At 32.5% G+C, this 23,023-nt stretch overlaps 4 protein-coding genes across 5 annotated transcripts; 2 read left to right on the top strand and 2 right to left on the bottom strand.

Moving 5' to 3' along the window:
• Positions 1-1,618: 1,618 nt before the first annotated feature.
• LOC105644505 (ATP citrate lyase (ACL) family protein) lies at positions 1,619-6,914 on the top strand. The gene is made up of 12 exons (XM_012229881.4): positions 1,619-1,892; positions 2,251-2,361; positions 2,577-2,688; positions 3,513-3,577; positions 4,350-4,427; positions 4,565-4,639; positions 4,742-4,894; positions 5,013-5,147; positions 5,731-5,895; positions 6,000-6,122; positions 6,315-6,386; positions 6,504-6,914. Exons 1-12 carry the CDS (start codon positions 1,794-1,796, stop codon positions 6,579-6,581), a joined length of 1,266 nt encoding a protein of 421 aa, XP_012085271.1. The 5' UTR covers positions 1,619-1,793; the 3' UTR covers positions 6,582-6,914.
• On the bottom strand, positions 6,870-10,202 carry LOC105644506 (long-chain-alcohol oxidase FAO2). Its single transcript, XM_012229883.4, has 3 exons — positions 9,936-10,202; positions 9,467-9,739; positions 6,870-8,787 (listed from the first exon to the last, which is right to left on the bottom strand). Exons 1-3 carry the CDS (start codon positions 10,197-10,199, stop codon positions 7,069-7,071), a joined length of 2,256 nt encoding a protein of 751 aa, XP_012085273.2. The 5' UTR covers positions 10,200-10,202; the 3' UTR covers positions 6,870-7,068.
• A 4,259-nt stretch (positions 10,203-14,461) lies between these two features.
• LOC105644507 (uncharacterized) lies at positions 14,462-15,191 on the top strand. Its single transcript, XM_012229884.4, has one exon. It carries the CDS (start codon positions 14,650-14,652, stop codon positions 15,088-15,090), a length of 441 nt encoding a protein of 146 aa, XP_012085274.1. The 5' UTR covers positions 14,462-14,649; the 3' UTR covers positions 15,091-15,191.
• Positions 15,192-17,267: 2,076 nt separating this feature from the next.
• Positions 17,268-22,799, bottom strand: PCS2 (phytochelatin synthase 2). Of its 2 annotated transcripts, XM_012229885.4 has the most exons (8): positions 22,487-22,799; positions 21,830-21,986; positions 21,110-21,348; positions 20,350-20,513; positions 19,581-19,632; positions 18,854-19,081; positions 18,251-18,760; positions 17,268-17,765 (listed from the first exon to the last, which is right to left on the bottom strand). In XM_012229885.4, exons 1-8 carry the CDS (start codon positions 22,559-22,561, stop codon positions 17,679-17,681), a joined length of 1,512 nt encoding a protein of 503 aa, XP_012085275.1. In that variant the 5' UTR covers positions 22,562-22,799; the 3' UTR covers positions 17,268-17,678. The 2 variants fall into 2 exon arrangements, with proteins under 2 accessions (XP_012085275.1, XP_020539212.1); XM_020683553.3 differs by lacking the exon at positions 21,830-21,986.
• Between the last annotated feature and the right edge of the window lie 224 nt (positions 22,800-23,023).

The following is a 23,023-nucleotide window of genomic DNA, read 5'->3' as shown; positions in this document are numbered from 1 at the left end:
TTGTTCTTAAAATAGTACCTAGCTGATGCAGGTAAAGCATGACAGATCTCATTGTTCTTTAGCTCTTAATAATGTTAGTTTTACTCAATTATATTTTCATTGAAGAGTTCATGTAAATTATGCAATATGTATTAGTTGAATTGTTCATGTTACAGTTTTGCAATTTGTATTTATGAAATATTCTTCTGATTTTCACATAGGAAAATAACTTACTCTACTCTTGACCTTGACCCTGTTCTGAATGGTGTGATTTTTTATAATAAATAATTTATATATCAAATATGGTAATAATATATCAAAATATGGTAAATATTTAGGGTCTGTTGGACAATATTTATGCAGGGGATTGAGAAATCCATGTGATATCTTGGGGATAATAATAAATCTCTTGCTAATTATGTCTAGATATTGCTGATTTTGTTAGATATAGTTTCAAGCCAGTTCAAAAACAATATGGGTTACCATTTATAATTTATAATTAATCGTTTGTTGAGCTTTAATAATCGTGAGTGGACCTGGAGCTGATTTGGTGGGGAGTAATATAGTGCCCAAATTAGCTGACAAAATAAGCTTCCTGGACCTATAAACAAAAAATTTAACTGGCGGATTTTGCTATTTAGATTGTTGTGAAGAGATGGCAAAACTAACCTCCTACCTTTTCCTTGTCCTCCTCCTCATTGCAGCAGGTAAAAATCTCCTCTTGCTTTTATGTTCGGTCTGCAATTTTTTGCTTTAGGTGCATTGTTTATCTAGATTTAAACTGGGTTATGCATGGAGTATTCACAGTGTTGTTAATCCAAATGTTCACTGCTGCTGTCTTTTAGCAAGAAAATGAAAGAATTTTGGTTTTTTTGTGGCAGCTGAAGATGGACTGTGTCAGGGAGGAGAGCCTTTCGAGTGTATAATTAGCTGGGATTGCCAAGATAACGAAAGTTGCAAGAAGGAATGCAGCACCAAGTACCCCCGAGGTCGGGGATTCTGCTCCGGTGACCCTAAAGTCTGTTTATGCGCCTATGCCTGCCCTCCTCCTCCTCCTCCTCATTGATTTGTATATGTAAGAGAGTGGAATGCAAAAAAATTGTAATGCTTCGAATAAATGTTAAAGAAAACTTATAATAACATATTGCAAAATTTATGTTGGTGCGACCTGTATTCATTTTACAGCGTATATCAAAATAGATGAGTATAAATTATTTCTTAGAAAAAAAAAACAAATTACTATATTTTATCATTCCAAAAATTCAGGAAACTATATTTCCTTCCCTTAAAATTAAAAAATTACTTCTGTTGCCTAAACTTTATTTTTTATTTTGCCCCCTGCAATCACTGTTCATTGATCATAATTGTAATGATAATTTAACAATAATCAATGGATTAATAGCATACAACCAATCAATTCATTAGAAGATTAATAGATGTTCTCTTATTCGTTATAAATTAGTTATAAGGTTTGAAAAATAATTTTTTATTTCATTTAATTGAAAAATTATTTTCCATCACGCTCCAATCCTGATAAGCCAAACGTCGAATATATATAACAAGGAATATACGGAAGTAGAGAGAATAATTAGAAGAATAGGAGGGGCGCCTAATCATAAATACATAAAATGTTGGGGTTGCAAATGAAATAAGCCAAGTGAAAAATCCACGCTAGGGTCCGTCTTCTTTTTTGTTCTTGACCCGATCGCTTCTGATTCCGGTAGCTCTCTCCTATTTCTCTCTCCCTCCCTCTCTCTCGTTCTCTATAACATTTCCGTATCTAGGGTTGAAGTTTCTCTCTGTTAAGAAGAACAATGAGAGGATTGCTAAACAAACTAGTTTCTCGCTCCCTCTCTGTCGCCGGAAAATGGCAGCAGCAGCAACTCCGCCGTCTTAACATTCACGAATATCAGGTCTTTCCGTTTTCTTCTTCTTCTTCTTTACAAGCATATGCGTATACTTGTTTTCGTATAGGGATTAGATCTTTGTATCTGTGATTTTTAATTTGGTTAAAGTAAGGAACATAATAATATATGGCATGCGTTTAATTTGGAATTTTACGTTTTTTTTTCGTAATTTATTATTTTTATGCGCTTTCTATTAACAAAAAGCTGGAGGCTCAAAGGACGTGCTAGTTCTGGGGTTCTTTTTCGGTTTTTGTGTACTCTGCTAAGTGCTTGGTTGTGTTGTTGTTGGTCTATGTAGTTGCTTGAATAATACGCATTGTTTTGATTCTGGGTGGTAATGCGTGATAGTTGTTTCTCTTAACAGGGAGCTGACTTGATGAGCAAATATGGGATCAATGTTCCAAAAGGAGTAGCTGTTTCATCTGTCGACGAGGTTAAAAAAGCAATTCAAGATGTATTTCCAAATGAAAGTGAGGTAATTGTCATTATGATATCTGATTAAACTTATTTGGCTGTGGATCTTATGGCGTTTGTCCATTGATTACATGAAATCAAAATTAGATGGGAAAGTATATAGCCCAATGAGCTGGGTAATTTTGCACTGAGTCTCAGTTTTTGTGTTCATACATCCAAATACTGTGGGTCAAAACTTTAGCTTTACATAATGATGCAATCATTGAATCGGTGCAGTTGGTGGTTAAGAGCCAAATTTTGGCCGGTGGACGAGGCTTAGGAAAATTTAAGAATGGCTTTGAGGGTGGAGTTCATATTGTTAAGGCTGACAAGGTTGAAGAGATAGCTGGTAATGAGAATTTGCCTTTTGTATTTCCATAATAACTCGATTGAATTTTTTTTCCCCTTTCTGGTTAGCTATTTGCAATTTCTCTTATTGTTGAAACATAGGCTTAACTCTTCTGTACTGATAATGGTAGTGATGATGTTAGATAGATGTTTAAATGTAAGATGATGTGCTGGTGAAAATGAATCATGGTAATTACACTGAATGGTTCTTGTTGCTGTGTTTCTCTGTTTATTTATTTTGAACTTATAGCTTTTGTGCAGTGCATTATTATTTGATCAATTAGCCTGGGTAAGTTGCTCTGGTGCTTGAGATTTAGTCTTCATTTTATGCTGATCCATAAAAATTTTCTATTAATGTTGAAGTCCAAGTAGATACAACTTACTTGTTTGGGTTTCTAGCCTTCATTTAATACCCTTGACAATCTACTCTATTTCCTTTAAGTGTAGAGAGGCATTATCCCTTTCTTAGAGGACATAAGTTGAATAGAAACTGCCATTTTGGTTCATGTTAATGTTGTTACATAGCTACATATGCTTTGTCTTTGGTTGGCTCAGTACATTGTTCTTTAGTTCTTAGGTATCTGGTTCTTGATGTCAGTCCTTAACAATCGAGATGGTTTGTTTGGTTTGATGATTGAATGACACTGCTTGTTTGTGGTCTCCAAACATGTTGTGTATACTAACTAGTCTTTGGTGCAAGAGTATTTTCTATCGAGATTTGCATATTTAAGAATTTTGAAAGAGACATTATTTCCTCTGTGTGACTAAGAAATATTCATGGCAGTTAGCCCTTCTCATCCTTTGTCATATTTTTCTTTCCTGCAGGAAAGATGCTTGGTCAAATACTTGTTACCAAGCAAACTGGTCCTCAAGGAAAAGTTGTCAGCAAGGTTTGGCTATTTGATTCCTCTGAAGTAAAACTTATGTTGACAAATTATCTTGATGAATTCGTATGCATATCCGTGAATCTGTTAATACTCTTAATAAGGCATGATAAAGCAGCTTCATATATTTTGGAGGAAATAAAAGAAGGTTTTATTAAAGTTCAATTAAAAATTTTTTAATTGAACGTTGCTTAAAAAAGGAAAAATATAAATTGTTTCTCTTTCGTAATTACATTTTGGGTTAATGACTTGTACTGGAAGTTTATTGTTTCTAAGTTATAAAGCTGGTGCTATATAGAAGTTCATGCTACTCTGCTTGTGTTACTAATTCAATTTTAGGTGTATCTGGTGTTTATGTTAGAGTGAACTGTCATATACTAAACTTAACTGGCAGTTGTTTGTAAAAGTTATATGAGATTTGAGATTTAACTTTTGTGAAATTTTAAAGCTATCCTCTCTGTTTGTTTGGAGAGGGGGCTAGATTTGGCAACAAGGTTCAGGTGGTTACCCTTTGTCTTGTTGTAATTCTTAGGATCTTTGTGTGAATAAATGATTATGGAATATTCATAAGGTGATCACTTTGAAAAGCTTGAAAGTCTTCATGATATGATCTTTATTGAGGTGTCACTGCTTATTTTATTTTCATTCAATTCAAGGCTGGAATAGTAATATAAAATATTTAATTTTTGATATGTGATTTTTCTCTCATCAATACTTCTTAAACTTTTTCTTGGAAATGGTAATGGACCAGCTGCTTAAATGTCTTTTTCTTTGACAGGTTTACCTGTGTGAAAAGTTATCGCTCGTGAATGAGATGTACTTTGCTATCATGCTGGATCGTCAAACTGCTGGACCAGTATGTTTCAGCTATCTGAGACCATTCTTAGTCATTAAAACTTTACAATCTATATCAATATGCTTGTCCATTTTTCTAACTCATTTGGAGCTATTGTTCTGAATTGACCATGCATTTATCTGTGTCGTGTTTTACAGCTTATCATTGCCTGTAAAAAGGGTGGAACAAGCATTGAAGACCTTGCAGAGAAATTCCCTGATTTAATTATCAAGGTTGCTATCCTCCCCACATGATTTATAGTGGTCATCCAGGCAGTCTCTATGTCCTTGGTTTCTGTACTCTTGCATAACTTTTCTACTGCTTGTTTCTTTTAGGTGCCAATTGATGTATTTAAAGGAATCACTGATGAAGATGCTGCAAAAGTTGTGGACGGTTTAGCCCCAAAGGTGGCTGATAGAAAGGATTCAATTGAGCAAGTTAAGAAATTATACAAGCTTTTTCACGAGCGCGATTGTACATTGCTGGAGGTGAGTACAAATATTATTTTCACAATGAAGTTAATATGTGACTCAACCCCAAATGCTGCTTTGCACTTTTTCCCTACATGGATATCTTACAGTGAATAATTTTTGGCTTTCTGAACAGATAAATCCCATTGCAGAAACTTCTGAGAAACAGTTGGTAGCTGCTGATGCTAAGTTGAACTTTGATGATAATGCTGCTTTCCGTCAGAAGGAGATTTTTAGTCTCCGGGATCCAACACAAGAAGATCCTCGAGAGGTTAGTTGCAGTATAACTATGGGGAAAAGGGGAATCTCTCTCAGAAATTCTTATCTTGTCTCTTCTTGTTCATCGGTAAATGTAGCCCTAAATTCAGGGGAGAGAATGAAAAATATCTGTTTAACTGACCCAATTAGATTGGAATTGAGGTGGAGTTGAATTGAGGTTTTGCTAATAAGTAAATTGAATACTCTGAGCTGATCCCACTCATAGACTCTACAACCTCCATAAGAAAGAAAGCTATCTGTAGAATCTACATAAGCAAAATAATTATGAGTAAAAAACATCTGACAATCTAAACATGAATCAGTTTTTCGGCGTCAGAGGAGGAATAAAGTGGAGCTATGGAGGATTTACAACTTAAGGAAGTAAAAAAAAAAAAATTGATCTCATTTACTCTTCTTTATATGAGAACATTTTGGCAGTTTTAGAAAAAGGATTGATTATTTAAATGACTATTCTTGATTCCTTGTCTATGCATCTGACTCACATATCCAGAGACACGAATGCTTGTGCATTCCCTTGTCTAAATGATTATGAAATGGCTCTACTAATCTGTCCTTCCACTTGCTTTCTTTGATAGGTGGCTGCTGCCAAGGCAGATTTGAATTATATTGGTTTAGATGGAGAAATTGGTTGCATGGTGAATGGTGCTGGATTAGCAATGGCTACAATGGATATAATTAAATTGCATGGGGGAACTCCTGCCAATTTTCTTGATGTCGGTGGAAATGCTTCTGAAAACCAGGTAATGATTTAATTGAAATCTTTTCCTTTCATTTTTCTTTAGCTAAATTATATTTTGTTCAATGTGTATAATATATATTTCTTTAATCTAAAAATTGTGAACAGGTGGTTGAGGCATTTAAAATATTAACTTCGGATGATAAGGTTAAAGCAATATTAGTGAACATATTTGGAGGAATTATGAAATGTGATGTGATAGCAAGCGGAATTGTTAATGCAGCCAAACAGGTGAGATCTGCATCAAATTGTTTTCACTTTTTCATTTTTAGAAATAGTAGTTGCCAAATAATTTATATCCAACTTTTTGAGTTTTAGTTCTTAAAAGAATTACCAGAACAGAGAAGAAATAGATTTGCGTTATGAGTTATATCATTGAATATTTTATTAAATCATAGTTTTTGCCGGTGCTCTTGTTTGAAGGTTGCACTAAAAGTACCAGTGGTGGTTCGTTTGGAAGGTACTAATGTTGACCAAGGAAAGAGAATACTTAAGGTAATTAATTTGAAATCTGGGAATCGTATCAATAACGACATAGGGAAATCTTGTTTTGTTAAGGATTATGGATGTTCAACTTATAAGTTGCTTATGCGATGATGATCGTATCTGCAGGAAAGTGGAATGACACTAATTACAGCAGAAGACTTGGATGATGCTGCAGAGAAAGCAGTAAAAGCATTATCTAGTTAAGAAATCAAGAAATGAAGCCATTCTGGTCGTTGCTGTTTTCAGAACTCTCCAAATGAATTTTGGTGAATCAAATGTGTTGAATCTTGAACAATAACATAACAGGGATGAGGGTTATTACCTGTTCGAATTTTTTTATCTCCTTTTACAATATTGAGCTTTTGTGGTTAGCAAATTCATGTTGATCTCTTTGGATGTTATAGGTGATGAATAAACCCGCAAGCCTACTCGTCAAGAGTCACCATTCTTTTTTACAATTTTTCTGTTTTGTCTTGCAAGGAAGGATGCTGATGAAATGATAAAGTTGGAAAGTTTTAAGACAGGTCTCATTAACAAGTGTCCATGTCTCGCACATCATATACTCTTGTTGCTGCATACAAGTTTTAATACCTCGAAGTGCTTGGACTTATTATTTATCATCATATTACACAATCAAGCAATTATACCATGTATAAATTATTAAGGACAGTTCCAATTTTCCAGAATTTAGCTATCTTTTCAAGGATTCCACGATCTTCCTGGAAATGCAGTATGCTGTGGATTGAATCGTGATCATGGGATTAACCCCGATTGCAGTTGGCAATACACTTCCATCACAAACAAATAAATCCTTTGCTTCCCAGCTTTCCCCGTTTTCATCGACCGCGCCTTCTTTCTCTGTGGCTCCCATTCTACAACTACCCATTTGATGTGCAGAAAATAGCAAAGTCCAGTGCTCTTCCTTTGAAGTTAGCCCACTCACAGTGACTGTATCCAAGAAGTCCTCTAAATCCTTATCCTGGATGCCTTTACATGCAATTTTTTGGCCATCACTGCGGTAAGTGCCGACCTCCACAGCTCCAGCACCAACTAAAATTCTTAAAGCTTGCCTTAAGCCAATCTTGAGGTTCTCCTTATCAAACTGGTTTTGCCAGTGCTTAATTCTACCCTCTGCTTTCACTTCTCCTGAACCTTGATCTCTGATCAATGCAAACAAGCCAGCAGTTCTAGGATACTTTACCATCTTGTCTTTGAAATCCTGCCCTGAAACCCATGGCGATAGTGCTGCATATGAGGATGGCCCAAGTGCCGGGGTTTGTATAATGGCACGGACCTTGGATTCCTCCGAGATGACCCTATGCATTGATGTGATAATTCCTCCCTCGTATGATTTGCCTTTGAAATCTGATTCATGCTCTGGAAAATATCCCCAAGCCACTACAACCGGGTGGAGATGAAGGTTGCTGCCAATGTTTGGATTCAACAATCCGCTAGATATCATTAGCGGGGGAGTCAAAAGAGAACCGCAGGCAGAAACTGTTGCTCTAGCTTCAATTTGCAGCTTTTTAGTGATATTTGTATTTGCCGCTCTTGCAATCACTCCTAAGCATTTTTTCTTTCTATTTCCGGTAGTATCATCCTCCAGTATCAATTTCTCAGCTTTGCATCCTGTTATGATTGTAGCATTACAGGATACAGCATCGACGAGCCAAGTTGAATCTGTTCCTTTCTTATCACCTGTTCTACATCCGAAGTTGCAAGAACCACAATAATGATCAGCAGAAGAATTCCTTGCAACTGATTCGACTTTCAAACCAAGATTCTCACACCCTTTTCGAAGAACTTGATTCTGAAAACTTTCATTCAAACAGTTATCTGTAACACCAATTCTCTTACTCACAGCATCCATTGCATATTGATAATCAGAGCTCCCATAAAATCGAATTTTATGATCAAGACTCCATTCTCTAAGAACATAATCCGGTGTTCTTATACAGGCAGACCAGTTTATCGCAGAACCTCCACCAACAGTTGATCCGGCCAAAATCATTACTTTCCCATTAAGAGTTGATAGGATTCCACCAGACTCGTATAGTTCGGCCATTGAAGGTCCTTCAAGTGAAGAATAATCCTCTGCTACAAAGTAGTTCCCTTTCTCTAGGACAAGTACTTTCAGGCCTGAGCTTGCAAGCACAGCAGCTGCAACTCCACCACCGCAACCAGAACCAACAATCACAACATCACATTTGATCTTGCAGATTTTGTGCTCTGAATCTTCAGTGACTTCGAGGCCTTTTTCAATGAGAGATTGGAGAATTGTGGAATCATCTTCATTTGCAAGTTCAACTATCCCCTTCTGAAGAGGTCTTTCCTCTCTTCTCAACTTTTCTCTATTGTCTTTATGATATCCAATTGCTTCCCAAGCTGGGTTTTCAGAATTTTCATCTGTCTGTAACAAATGGTGAAATTTGGAAAAAAAAAAAAGGTAAATTATGCTATAATTTTGCGTCTTCTTCGATTAAAGAAAATAAACTTTTATTTTGAGAAATAATAAGAAAGTACCTATGCAATAAATTGTTCAAAAATAAAACTGTACCCAATAGAAATAAATTATCAGAGCTTGTTTTGTTAGTTTCTGGGTGATAATTTTAGTATTCAGCTGTTATAATAACTTATAATATAAAATATTAATTCATTATAGCATTGGTTTCTATGTTTCTAAACATAGGGGTTAATTACCAATTAAAGAATTAAGTAGAAGTCACCAAACACTTCTATTGATGGCAAATAAATAAATATCTTATCTAGAGGTATGTAATGACATTTCTCTCCATGAACTAAAAGAGTTGTATATCCATAGTCACGTGTTTTTGCACGTGAAAGCATCTTAGATCTGTCACAAAATAGTTTAGAGATATGGCATTTATCCTTAAGAAGATAATACTAAAACGTCGCTAATTGGAAGATGTCAAAATCATTTCTCTTTCACATCCCTACCGAGAATTTATTTGGGAACTTCATTTTCTCACATGAAGATAAAGAAGGAGCTTTATGTTTATGAGCAAATTATTTGAGACTTGAAAATTAAAAACCCAAATACAATTAGAAGTGAAAAAAATAATTATTACCCTGGAGAAGAAGGTGTACAGGCAGAAGATCCTGACAGCGACAAAGGCTGCTCTTAAAGGAAAAATGTACTTCTGTCTTGACCACTTCAGGAGAATTTCTTCTCTCTTCTTCACAGAAAGTTCAGAAAATTTGTGAAAGAATGGCCAATTCCAATCAAAGCATATGAACCCACAAAGCAACAGTGTACCCAATCTAAATGATAGAACCTTCAAAACCGATTTCACTACTTTTACAATTTCTGGTAGACCTCTCTTCACCATGAACTCTGCTACCTGCTTTCCATTGTCAAAAGAAGAAATAAACAATTCATAAAGTACTTGAAAACGGAATTAAAAAACTAAAAAAGGAACTATTTTTAAATTTATTTTTTAATAATTAAATAAAGTCATCATTCCAGTGAGTAATAAAGAAGAAACCAAAAACCCAAAAACGTTTTAGAGAAGAAACAAATAATATATAAGATTTGACCTCATGAGGGATTGGAGGATCAGAGCCAGAAGCTTGGTAAAAGGAACGAAGAGCCTGCTGCTTATCAACTGGGATTTCGTTACTTAAATCGTTTACTGGCAATGGAGGAACGAAAGCTTCACACATAGCTGCCAGTGCTTGGATCTGACCTGAACAGAGACCATGACTGTATTCGGTTATTCTTCTTCCTCCTCCTAACAAAGGATTTTGCTCCATTGTTTTGTTTCGCTTGCTTTCTGTTTGTCGGTCTGGTGTCCTCTCCATATATTAATAGGCACATGTATCGGTGTGCACGATCTTTAATAAATATTGATTTTAATATTTAGTTTCAATTTTAACATTTCACTTTTTTATTATAATTATTTTATAACTTAATAAATAATTTTAAAATTTATAATATTCAAATTCATGATATTAATTTTTTTTATTTAAAATGATAGAATATTATGATAGGAATAATAAATAACGATCAAAAATTAAAATTAATTTAACCAAAATGATAGAAATATTTTAATAAAATTAATTAAAAATAATAGTTACAGCCTCCATGATAATAAATAAAGAATGATGAAATATAAAGGGTAGACTTAAGGTGCCAAGTGGAAGTGTATAAAGAAAATACTACACATGTCACTTCTGAGGAAAAATATGTTTGCTTTATATATTTATTATTTCTTTTTATAATATTTATTACATTTAAAAAAAATTTGAAAGAGTAATTAATATATATTTTTATATTTACTTTTTATATATGACTGATAATTATTATTTTAATTTAATATTTTTCTTAGAAAATTAATATTAAATTAAGGTTAAGATAGTCAATTTATTTAATAATTTATTATAATTTAAACAAATTTAATGATTTCATAAATGTGAAATTTCAAATACGACAAGTATTATGGAACAGATGCAATTTTATATTATTTATATTTGCTTTGGGATACTATTTATATATGGACAGTAAAAATCGGAAAATGTTTATATTAAAAATTATTATATTTGTATGAAAACAAAAAAATCAACATAATTTAATTTTTCATAATTATTTAATTATCTATTAATTATTTTTTAAAATAATATTAATATTTAATGTTCATGTTAATTTACAATCAAATATGGCAATTTAATATTTCTAAAATTAATTGTTTATTATTTAGTAACTTTTTAATAAGATAATATTACCTTTTCCACGTAACTTCTTTTACTTGATGTTGATTTAGAGTAAATTGCTCTTTACGTAAATTCTTTTACAGTTATAGAAAGAATTGTTCTTTTTCTTTTCTTTTATTTTCTTTTCTTTTCAATTTATTTCATAAATTTAGAACTTATAGGAGTGAATTATAAATTGTTAATAATTTTATTAATGAGTCGCAATTAAAAAAAATTAATTATTATTATTAAAATAATTAATTTTATCAAATACAACATTCAATAATTAATTTGTTAATAATAGACTCCAACTTCTATTATCCAGACACTTTAAAAAATTCAATATATCGATGAGACCGTCGATCTAAGTCTTGATATTTTCGGGGGTTACGTCACGCATGCATCAGCGTCATAGCTCTTGTTGAATTTGATATGCCCTTCTGTTGCCATCTGTAATTGACAGAGAAAGAAGGCTTTCCCACTAAATGCATTCTTATTGGTTTTGATGGTTTCATTAATCATTTTATATTGAAAAAGGAGAATTGTAATTAAATTAAAAGAATTTATATTTTTAGAAACTGACAAGGAGATTTTTTTTTAATTTTAATTTCACTAATACTTTAATTTTTTTAATATATAAAAAAATAAAAATTGTCAAATTTAACACAACCACAATAGTACTAAAGTCGAAAAAATTACAAATAGAAATTTCTAAAGTCGAATAATAAATTGAATGCATATTAATTTCTTTAACTATACTATTATAGCATTATTTATAATTAAATGGCTTTAAATTCGTTAAAAATATTGAATTAATAACAAATGTTAAAACCTAGAAAAATAAAAAAAATTTTGCAAGTTATCTATAAATAAAGATAAATATCATGTATGAAATTATTGATATTGAAATCATGATATGTGAAACATTAGACATGTAAATTTTTTTTTTTTTTTCTAAATCACCGGTATTTGGATTCTATCACCAAAGATCACTTAATTCGGATCAAGGTTTAGTCGCAGTTAAAGTTTTTCACCTTTCTTTATAAGTGTGTTTCGTAGAGATCGAAACCGATAGTTCTTCCACATGCCTAATCTGCAGTACTAACTGAGCCACAACTCGTTAGTGTACAATGTAATTTTTTTACTTTTGTCTCATTGTATATGAGAGTATAATACCAAAAGAATAAAAACAATTACATGATTAATAAATTGAAAAAGGCTAAGAATTAAATGAAATTATTATATATATCATTTGCAATGTAAACAACACTACTAATAAAAATGGCTAAAACACATGAATTCATCTATGTTTTTTTTTTTTTTTACGGAAAAATTTCATAACATCCTAAATTTTCTTACAATAGATCCATTGTATCACTAAAGTTATAAATTTTAATAATATTACATATCTCCCTCTTTGATATTAACAATAATTTTTAAAATTTTTGTCCTGCATATGTAAAATATTAATTTAATATTTATATAATACAACTCTTGAACAATAATTTTCACATTTTTAACTGTTTAAAATGTGTTTAATAAATCTAATTTGATAAATTGCAATATCAAATATAATGATAATTTTATTTTATAAGTTGAAGTATTTTGTAGTTAAACTGTTTAATAAATTAAAATAAAAATTGAAGTGAATTTGTACATTTGGAAGATAAAAAAAGGTGATGTGAAATTAGTACCACAAAACTCCTTTTTTTCTTGAGAATTACTCCTCAATTACTCTCGTTGTCTTGTTTTTTCATTATTTTATTTTAAAATATAAATCGTTTTGAATATTTTAAAGAGTAATTTTTTTTTAATATTATCTTTATTTATATTAAATATAATAACTATCATTGGCTTTGAAATAAAAAATAATTTAATTAAATTATTATTGATTTTATTATAATTTAAAAAATTAATGTTTTTATTAATTTCCGTGAAAATCATTAAAATACTTTATATGTTGTGACATACGTAATACTTTACAATGTCTTGGATTTGGTGTTTATATAATCCCAATAAGTTACTCCTACTTGCATCATATTCATAGCTCTCTGACTTTATCTGTTTCAGAAGTTACAACATCAAATCAAATAATAATAATAATATCTGAACATTTTATTACCTCTACACAAGCAGCACAGCAACATAGAGATCTTCAAACCCAATTTGATTTTTATGCAACTAATGATATTGTTTGCTATGTTCATTTTATTTAAATTTAATATTTATAAATATTTTATTAATCAAAACATTTAGAAAATAATAAAATTTGTTACAAAAGCTGCAAAATAAATTTTCTAAAAATAAACTATTTTATATGAAAGATTATGGATCTAATTATATTAAAAAAGGAAATCAAAGGTGGAAAGAAACCCTAAAAGGGAATTTCAAATAAATTTGACAATTTAGAAAATAATAAACACTAATAAAGACTATACATATTATAGTCATTTAGAAAATAATAATAGGTTTTTTTTTTTTTTATAATTCAAATTAAACTTACATTTAATAAACTCAGCCTTGAGGAATTTTCATTTTTAGTCTCACAATTTCCGTTCATTAGAACTGACGGGGAATTGGGGATTAAACTTATAGTGGTTAAAGGGCACTAGTTGAATATTTGGGCCACCGTAAATTGAACTTGGGATTTTGGCCCATCCCAAAAACTTCTCTTAAGCCCAGTTTGGATCTTTTTAGGTCTTTCAGGCTTTAAACAGGCCTTGCCCAAATAGCTTGCATATGAGCTTGAGTATGTGTAATGCAAGTTAAAATAAAATTTTAAATCATATAAGAGATATGACATTTAAAATCAATAAACAAACATTTAATTTATTCCTTGAAATTTAATTTTTCGAATGATAAATATAATATGTTTATAATTTTTTAGTAAATATAATATTTGAAATATTAATTTTTCTATTTAATTAATTATCATTTTCGATTATTTTTTGAACCGATTAAATTCAACTCATTCATATTGAGATAAACTAAAAGTTAAGATGAATTAAATTGGTATAATCAACGGTGGAGATTCTTCTCATTATAATAAGAGAATCAAAAGTTCAAATATCACTATTATAATTTTTCTTTAAAACATATTTCTAATTCTAATAAATCACAATTAAAATTATTTTAAAGTTCAATAGAAAATATCGATTCAAAAATACAAATAGAATGGCTTTTAATCCTATGCCGTTTACATGTATATATAGAAAAATTATAGGAAGACCTTCTAACCCCTAGCACTCCAGAAGCCCAATAAGGAAAGGGAAGGGTGTTGTCGTAATTTAATCCTTGTGGCACTGATGTAATTATAGTGTGATGTAAGGGTACCCATATAGTACAACCACTATAAATAAAAACCTAATCCTCCCTTCAGCTCATCCTCCGTTTTTTCTCTCTCCTAATCCTTCAAAACTTCTCTTGCCTGCCTTTGTTTCTTCTGCTTCTGTAAATCTCCTCTCTTTTTTAATTTTTAATTTTTTTTACCCTTAATTTATATTTTTAAATTTTATTTTTTTGGGTTTCCGTTGATGACGTGGCATGCATCGATACCTTAAAAATGAATACTAAAACGATGCGTTTACCTCCTCGTCGTGTTTTGACGTCAAATAAACGGAAAGAGAGGGAGGGTTTTGATTCCCTGAAACCGTCTCCACCGTCACCACCAACAACAAAAATACCCAAGCCGAATGCACCTGAAGCCGGGTCAGGAAATCTCGCTGAGCCAATTTCATCTAATCAGCTTCTAGCCGGATATTTAGCGTATGAATACCTTACAAAAGGCACACTCTATGGTCAACCTTGGGAGCGGGCTGGAGCTGAGCCGGTAGTCGGCATGGAGTCGAAGAACGTTGAGCCGAATCAGGAGGTGGAGGAAGCCGAGCCGAATAAGGGAAATTATCAGACGTACATGGAAGTATCGAGTTTGTTGAAGGCAGACGGGGCCCACTTACCTGGCGTTGTCAATCCAAGCCAGCTCTCTCGTGTCTTGAAGATGTAAATGTATGACACGTGTAGAAATTTCATTGGTTAGAAAAGAATCATTGTCTTTTGGTTAATTTGAATACTATATTATTATTATTATTATTATTATTACTAGTATTTCATCGGGGCAGGTTGAGGCAGCGGCATGCAATGCATTATGCATGTAGATTTAGATCTCATTACACATTTAATGCTGGAGCTAAATAAATAAAATTATACATGAAATTAGTATTTTAGGTTGTTGAATTAAAATTCCTGAAAAGTTTAAATTATTATGACACCCTTCACATATGTTGTAATTAGAAATTTAGTCCTTCTCTTTTTTACATTTAACCTTCAAGCTTTTTTTTTTTAATGATTGAGCGAAAATTACTAACATTTTGAGAGATGAAACTGCCTTTATACAATAGAATTACTTCATCTAGTCATAAGTAATTGTCAGATCTATACTTTTTTTTTTTTTCTTTCTTTAAGAAAGTTATTTAATTTGTCTAATTTATAATAAATTTTTAAATAAATTAATTATATTATCTTTAATTATAATAAATTATTGAGAATTTTGAAAATTATTGCCATTAATATTTGTCATTTGCAAAAGGTAAACATAAAAAAAATTTTATTATTTTTTAAAATTCACAAATGTAATACTTATTTATGGGCATAGTATTTTCATAAATTTGACAATTATTGTTGAACAGAGAAGGTACGAAATATTCAACCGGGACAAGCCTAAGAAAGGGATTTCAAAAGAAGAGATTATTATTCTAAGAGTGTATAAAAACTCATCAAAAGTCGTTCCAGACGACAACGCTTTCTGGCAATCTAAAAATAAACGACAAAACTCACAATTCACAATTAGCGGTCCAAATTAGCTAAAAGCCACGTCAATAAATATCTCATATTAGTTTGTGACCTTTATATGATTGATTGAAATGATATTAATAGTCCATAAATTGATCTACTTAATGGTTTCCATTAAGTATATTCATCTTTACAAAGTAATTACGACTAATATCATCAACAAATAAATAAATAAATAAATAATTTAACCGATTTTTTTATTTATTGTATATTAAATATTATTTGAGCGCTCCTAACGAGTATTTATTCCATTCATGAGAATTAAACTCTAGAACTCACTCATTTCAGCATTCATTGGTAGAGTGAATTTAGTAAATATATACATCTATCATAAGATTAAAATGGATTTCAAAATTAAAGAGCACTATTTATTTTTCTAATTTTATTTTTATCTTTGTTAAACATAATAACTATGTTCTACATTTTTTTAAAACACATATTATTATCTTCCCATTTGTTTCTCTTAATTATAGTGATATATCAATGGAGAAAATTTATTGAAAATAAAGTAATTGGGTGAAATAAAAGATAATTTAATCAAGTTTAGAAATATTTAATATAATTTAAGCGATTTTTTTATTTGTATTAACCATAATATAAAAACTTTAGACTACAAATAAAGAAAGACTTTTTTTGTATACAATGATGCACTAAATAATTCATCTGTTAAAGCTCAAATCCATTTCACATGTAACATTCATATGTTGAAGGTACTTAAGGATTTTTTTTTTTTTTTTGGTCAAAATTGATAGGTTAAACTATGTATTCCGCTGATATATATAGATACCACCCTTGAAAAATTGGAGATACATCATACATACATGTCACGATGGTTTGGCTAGACAATTTCAAATATGGAATTTATCAAAATCAAATAATTTTGGTCCTTTGTTAGTATATTAACTAACTATAATATAAGCTTAGAGCCCAGTTTATTGCTCTGAATGGGCAATCATTCTTGATTTTACTCATGGATAAGGATAAGAATGATTGATTGGCATTGTTTTGTTGTGGTTGATATTATAGAATTTGATGACGACGATGAAGATCGTTTGGAAATTGGTTATAACCTAAAAACACCAGTAATATTATAACCTAAAAGGTTATGCTTTAGATTATATGATTATTTTTATGTAAGTTATACAGAACGAGTTTGAATAGTTCAAAATCATTTCTCATTCCCAATTATGAAAATTGAAAAAAAAAAAAAAAAAAAAAACTGATTTTGAATTGAATGCTTTCCAATAATAATTAAAAATTATTACTCTTATTCATACGTCATCCACCACTTCCAACTGAGCTCCACCTCATAATCATACAACACCAAAAACATTCTTGGTAGTCCACAATTGACAATCCATTAAAAAATATGAACTCAAAAACTGTACAAAATAGATGAAGCTTGCACCAACCATAAGAAAGATTAAAGAAGAACCAGATACAATATTCAGTTAACTGATGCACTGGTTCAGTTCTGAACAGGAACACAGCAAATCTCCTGAAGAACACTTGTTGGTTCTTTACCATAAGCGGGTCCCTCGGACCCTTGAAGATACATCGAGCATCTTCAAAAAAATAGTTCAGTTTCAGGGATAGATCCAGTTACTTTATGGCTTATGACCTAGAGAGGGAGTACGAACCTTTTGCGGTAGTCATAATTTTACAAAGTCTCATATCATGAATAAATAATAATTGAATCCTAGCTTACAAAGTAGGTGAATTTGCAAGGAAAGTATCTAGGTCCTAGGTAAGGGGTGAACCAAGATCCTCTTCTACCTTATTCTCTTGACATCTTTTAAGAAGATAGAGTTGACGGCGTAAATGCAATACCTGCCAAATCAAGAAAATAGGATAAATCAACAGAATTATTAAACAGCAAATGGCAACTAGCAGCAGCCATCACAACAACTAGACAATATATCACAAGAAGACATGTCATGAACAATGTGTTTCGATATATCACAAGCACATGAGTAGAGCATACAGATGATATTGTGCATCAATGCCGACTTCAATCTACTTTCCTCTCTCATTCTAAACAAGGCAAATTGTAAACATGCTTATTTGCTCTCATGCCTATCAGCCCTTTTTTCAGAATGAATAAGTTTCTTCCAACATCCACAATGCCTCTTTTTCAAAATACTAATATTTTTATGTCAGGCTTCTGATTTCTTCATAGGGATAACAATACAAGGATTCAGTAACATACTTTGAACAGATTCAACAATAGCAACACCCTAAGGGATATACTAATGAATAAATCATATTGCAAGTGAAGCCAAAAGCACATGCAGCACATGAAGAGAATATAATACCTCTTCCTGAAGCAAAACTGGAAGATTCTGAGTTGAAACAAGACTCGCTATTTCTTGTGAAAGTTTCCCTTCTTTGATACCTGACCATGTTTTAGGAGGCAAAGCCAGTAGAAGAGCTGTTATTACATCATTGCCAGCTGGATACATCCTAATGCAACTACTTGGACCATGGCCACAGCAGCTTGGTTTTGTTTGGGATGAAGGAACCAACACATCTAGCCCCTGCTCACTCCTACCATTTACAACCGTACCAGACACCAAAGTAACAGACTTCTCTTCAGTGGCCTCCAAGCATTTCACACATGTTTCCCTACAACAGTAACCTCCAGAAGAACTGGACTTTCCTGCCAAAATCTCTGCCCCTTGGCAACAAACACTTGCAGCAATTTGAGGAAGATCATCTTTTTGACTAACAATTGGCATGTTTTTGCAACATGAGTTTGCTGAATACAGAAATTCTGCCACATGTTTAAAAAGTCCAGTCTCCTGCACCTGTTTTAGCACCTCTCCCTGCAAAAACAACATTGATTTTGAAAAGAATTGCATACAAACATCAAGCACATTAAGAGAAAGGTCCAAAAGGATGGTGAAGCATTGTAACACCTTCACAGCAAGCCTTCCTTTCTCCTCTTGGCTTAGACTTTTGCCACCATCATCTTGTCTCCTCACTTCTGCAACCCACTTAATAAATTCACCAAAATCTGATGGGAGTGACGAGAAAATGACAGAGAGCAATGCATGAACATCTTTCAGATCTTCTGACTTTAAGAGAAGAGGAACATCATCCACCAAATACTTTGCAATGCCAAGCCAACTCTCGTGCCTACAGCTCTGTATAAACTGTCTAAGTAAGATTACAATATTACAAGCACCGTAAGTCATTCAATGTTCCAACCATCTCCAATTTTCTCAAATCACATATGGTGGGATGATGAAAAAGGCAACAATATAACATCAAGATGCATAAGAATCAAGACATGACTACTGCAGTTGCTGTCAAAAGGAGCACTTGTTTTTTTTAAGGCCAGAAGCTAATGCTAAAGTTCAGATGTATAAACATTTTGAAAGGTGTGATTTGCAGGCATATTTTCTATTATGAACCTTGATGGCAGTACACTACAGCTCTGAAATGGTGCAACCAGAAAAAAACCGAGGAAATGACAAAGAAAATGGAGCTAACTTCCTAAGCCAAGTTACTCATTTACTGGAATATAGAGATCAAAATACAGATATCGAATAAGATGTACTTTAGGTAAAACTATGTTGTAAAAACATATTACATAAAAGGTATAGAAGGTGAAATTATATATGCAATTAAATAAAATCATACCAAGGTATAAAGCATTCCAGGCTCTGTATGCGGCCTCGATATAAGCATGAACCTGCAGCATAATCAACCTTCACGGGTAAATAAAGGAACAATATTTTGATGCAAACTAGGCATCAACAAAACAAACATACAATATGGAAACATTTAAGTTGGAATAAATAAACACACTAAGAAAATAGTCATTAAGCTCCAGAAGGGAGTAAAAAGGAAGATTCAGTTACTTTGGTTTAGATCCCAGTTATAAGAGGAAGACATTCTGGCTGACTGTGCAGCTCTCACATCAGAGAGCATCAACAGGATAATTGCCTCACCCAACTTCTTATGACTCTTCTTTGTTGCATTTACATTTTCTGTATCTTGCTTAACAATTTAATGAGAATAAAGATCAATGTGTGTGTAATATGCAAATGAAAACAAAAACTAAAATGAGATAAATTTACTTTTGCAATTACAAGTTGAGATTTTTGAACCAGAGATCACACCTACAAAAAGTTTCATCACTGGACCTAGTTAATCAATTGCAAGCTTCGATGTGCATATGTTGAAACTAAATTCACACAGACAAGTGAGAAAGTATGTTGTATGAACTGAAAATAGAAAAATTCATGATAAGATGGTCATTTTGTCGGTCACACAACTGTAACTGTTCATATTTGAGAATTCAAGAAATTCCAGTATTTCAGTGCCTTGAATTGATTGTCACTCCATTAACCACATCTAGGCATCTCATAAACTCAGTGGTATACATCCATTACAGAAAAATGCCTACCCTCTGTGTTGCCCAGTTGCCTCATCAATACTATCCATGGCTTCCCAAAGAAGAGTTAATGGAACCCAATGCGGTGGATACTTAAATCGTGCAACATCCAAAATCAATGCCATGTCCCTTTCAGCATGATAACCACCAATAGGTGAAAAATGGCCAGTTCCTGTCTGCAACAAAGAAAGACAAACATTGATTTTTAAACTACTGATGCTCCCATCGCTCTATGGTACATAAAGGAAGTAGCTGGACCAACTTATTTGTAGACCCTTGTAAGCAATAGAGTCCAGGAAGAGTCAATGGGTGGATGGTACCTTCTTTTTTTTTTTTTTCAAAACACGAAAATTGAAATCACAAATTCACTACATCCTGGCACTCTTTAAGGACAAAATCAGAATTTTGTTTAGTATGACTACAAGAGTACATTAAACCTTTTGGGTTTGTTGTGTCTTCAATAACAAGAGTGACTCGCTGTTTAAAATTAATATACAATGCATAAGTAGCACTAGCATTCAAATTTTATTCATAACATATAACATCTAATTCCAATGGATGACATTTGCACACAGTTTTTTCACATCATGGACTTTGCAACAACAACTTGCAAATTTCATAGAATCAATGGTAGCCAACAACCATTGCATGGTCCACTTTTTGAATGATTAAAAGTTTATCGTCCAACTATTAGATAGCATATTGCACGAAAAGGAATTATTAGAGAACATCAGAAACTAGACACATAGGAAAAAAGATCAAAGACAGATACCTGTTTAAAAGTTCCTCTATGATATGATGATATCATATGACAATCATCAGAAGTGGAACATCTCACTAGATGCTTACGGAAGTCATCAATGTTGCAGTGATTTGTACGGTATGCTTCAACTTTTGCCCCAGCGCAGTGAGCCAAACACACAACCTTCCCAAATGAGATGCCTTTAGCTTTAACCTTTTCTAATGGTTCACAGCAATCTAACATGGATTCATCAAACCACCTCCAAGGTCCTGCAAGAAAAATGATACCGCTTAAAATGGAGTTTATGATAACAGAATAACTGATTCAATTCAAGGTCAACACAGGAATGTCTTAGAAAAAGTTGGGATATAGATGCAGTTCAAGCCATTTTAAGAGTTATTTGTATCATAATAATGAATATTCCAACAATAGCTTAACTCATGATTATAACAATATGAAAATTGGATTTTCTAATCAGACAAATCAGTATGCCTTTGTCACCCTATATACCATTGAGATTGATACACGTTTCAACCAGAAAAAATTGGGATCCACCTACTTCACAAACCTGCCAGGGCAAATGCACTTAATCTATGATGTATGGCAGTACACAATGCTGCATTGACACTAAACACCCTACCTGGTTCCAGACTCAAGCGCATGGCCAAGGAGTACAAAATGCAAATGAAGCAACACCTAGCATAAATCTAAAAGACACATCCGGTTGTCCCAGGTGCATGTAGGTGTTACCTTTCCATTTTCTTCCAGGATCAATGGCAAGGGAATTCAAGACCATAGAAAGGCTAGCCAAACCACAATATGCAGGTTCTGACTGCGTCTGAAAATAAGAAATCAACCTATAGAAACCTTCCATGGTTCCGTTCTGAATGGCTTCAACGAAAAGTTGCTGCAATACCAAAACCACACTTAACCAACAGTAGAAATCACTAAAGATAAGGGCTATCATCATCACAAGTGCACAGAACATAATTACACACTGCGATGATTGCACATAAAATTGACCAAAAGAGAAGGTATTGCAAAACAGCTTCCATTGGCCAAGTTGAAGTGACAAAGCTAACAGCACTAATCACAGTCCAAAAAAGAAATCAGTATTTTACTAAGATTAATCAAGTTAAATGCAGCAAAAACAACTGTTGAACGATCCTGTTACACTTACTCAACACAAAACTTAAATGGCAAAATTTATTTTCTATTTAAGATGCTTTTTAGAATTCTAAAATCAAAATACTATTCACAGATTGATCACATCATCCATCACTAAATCAGCACTATTTCGATCACCTCTAAACCATAAACCCTCATTTCAGTTAATTTTAATTCTTAAAACCAAAAAATAGCATAAATTAAGAATAAAATTGATCAGACTTCAACTTCAAAAATTACCTTCCCTTCAGGGGACGCAAAATCGATAGCAGGAGGAGAAGGGAGGAGTCGGCGGTAGAATCCAGCCATAGCCATTTTTAAAAAGATCTATGGAGTTCTGAGTTTTTTCTTTCTCCCTTACATAAAGGAAAGCGTATGTTTCGCGCGATTAATGGAGATGCGACGGGTATGTTTATTCTCCTTCTTTCGATAGGTTTGAATTAGTGTAAATTGTAGAATATTGACTGTAAAGTCGTCGTTATTTTCTTTGTTCAGAAAACGCCGTTATGCCCCCGCGAAAATTCCACGGTTTCAAAATGGGTCTATGGTTTCCGTTTGCTATGGACCTATGGTTCCCAGTTTCGAGTTTTGCAAGTTACTATTGTATACCCACACTTACCCTCCCTTTGGTGCGTATGTCGTTCTAAGTTTGCATTTATAAATAAGGAGTAAATTGGAAACCAAGTAGGGCTGACGGCTGAGCACGATTTGAACAAACCAAATTGGTTCGATTTGATTTGATATTTTCACATACTACTAACTCGATTTATAATACTT

Source organism: Jatropha curcas, chromosome 3 (assembly GCF_041381405.1).
Source record: "Jatropha curcas cultivar XTBG-Jc1 chromosome 3, XTBG_Jcur_1.0, whole genome shotgun sequence".
In the NCBI taxonomy this organism is placed as follows: Eukaryota; Viridiplantae; Streptophyta; class Magnoliopsida; order Malpighiales; family Euphorbiaceae; genus Jatropha; species Jatropha curcas.
The sequence above is the reverse complement of the archived record's forward strand: the minus strand, read 5'-3'. Positions and strand labels throughout refer to the sequence as shown.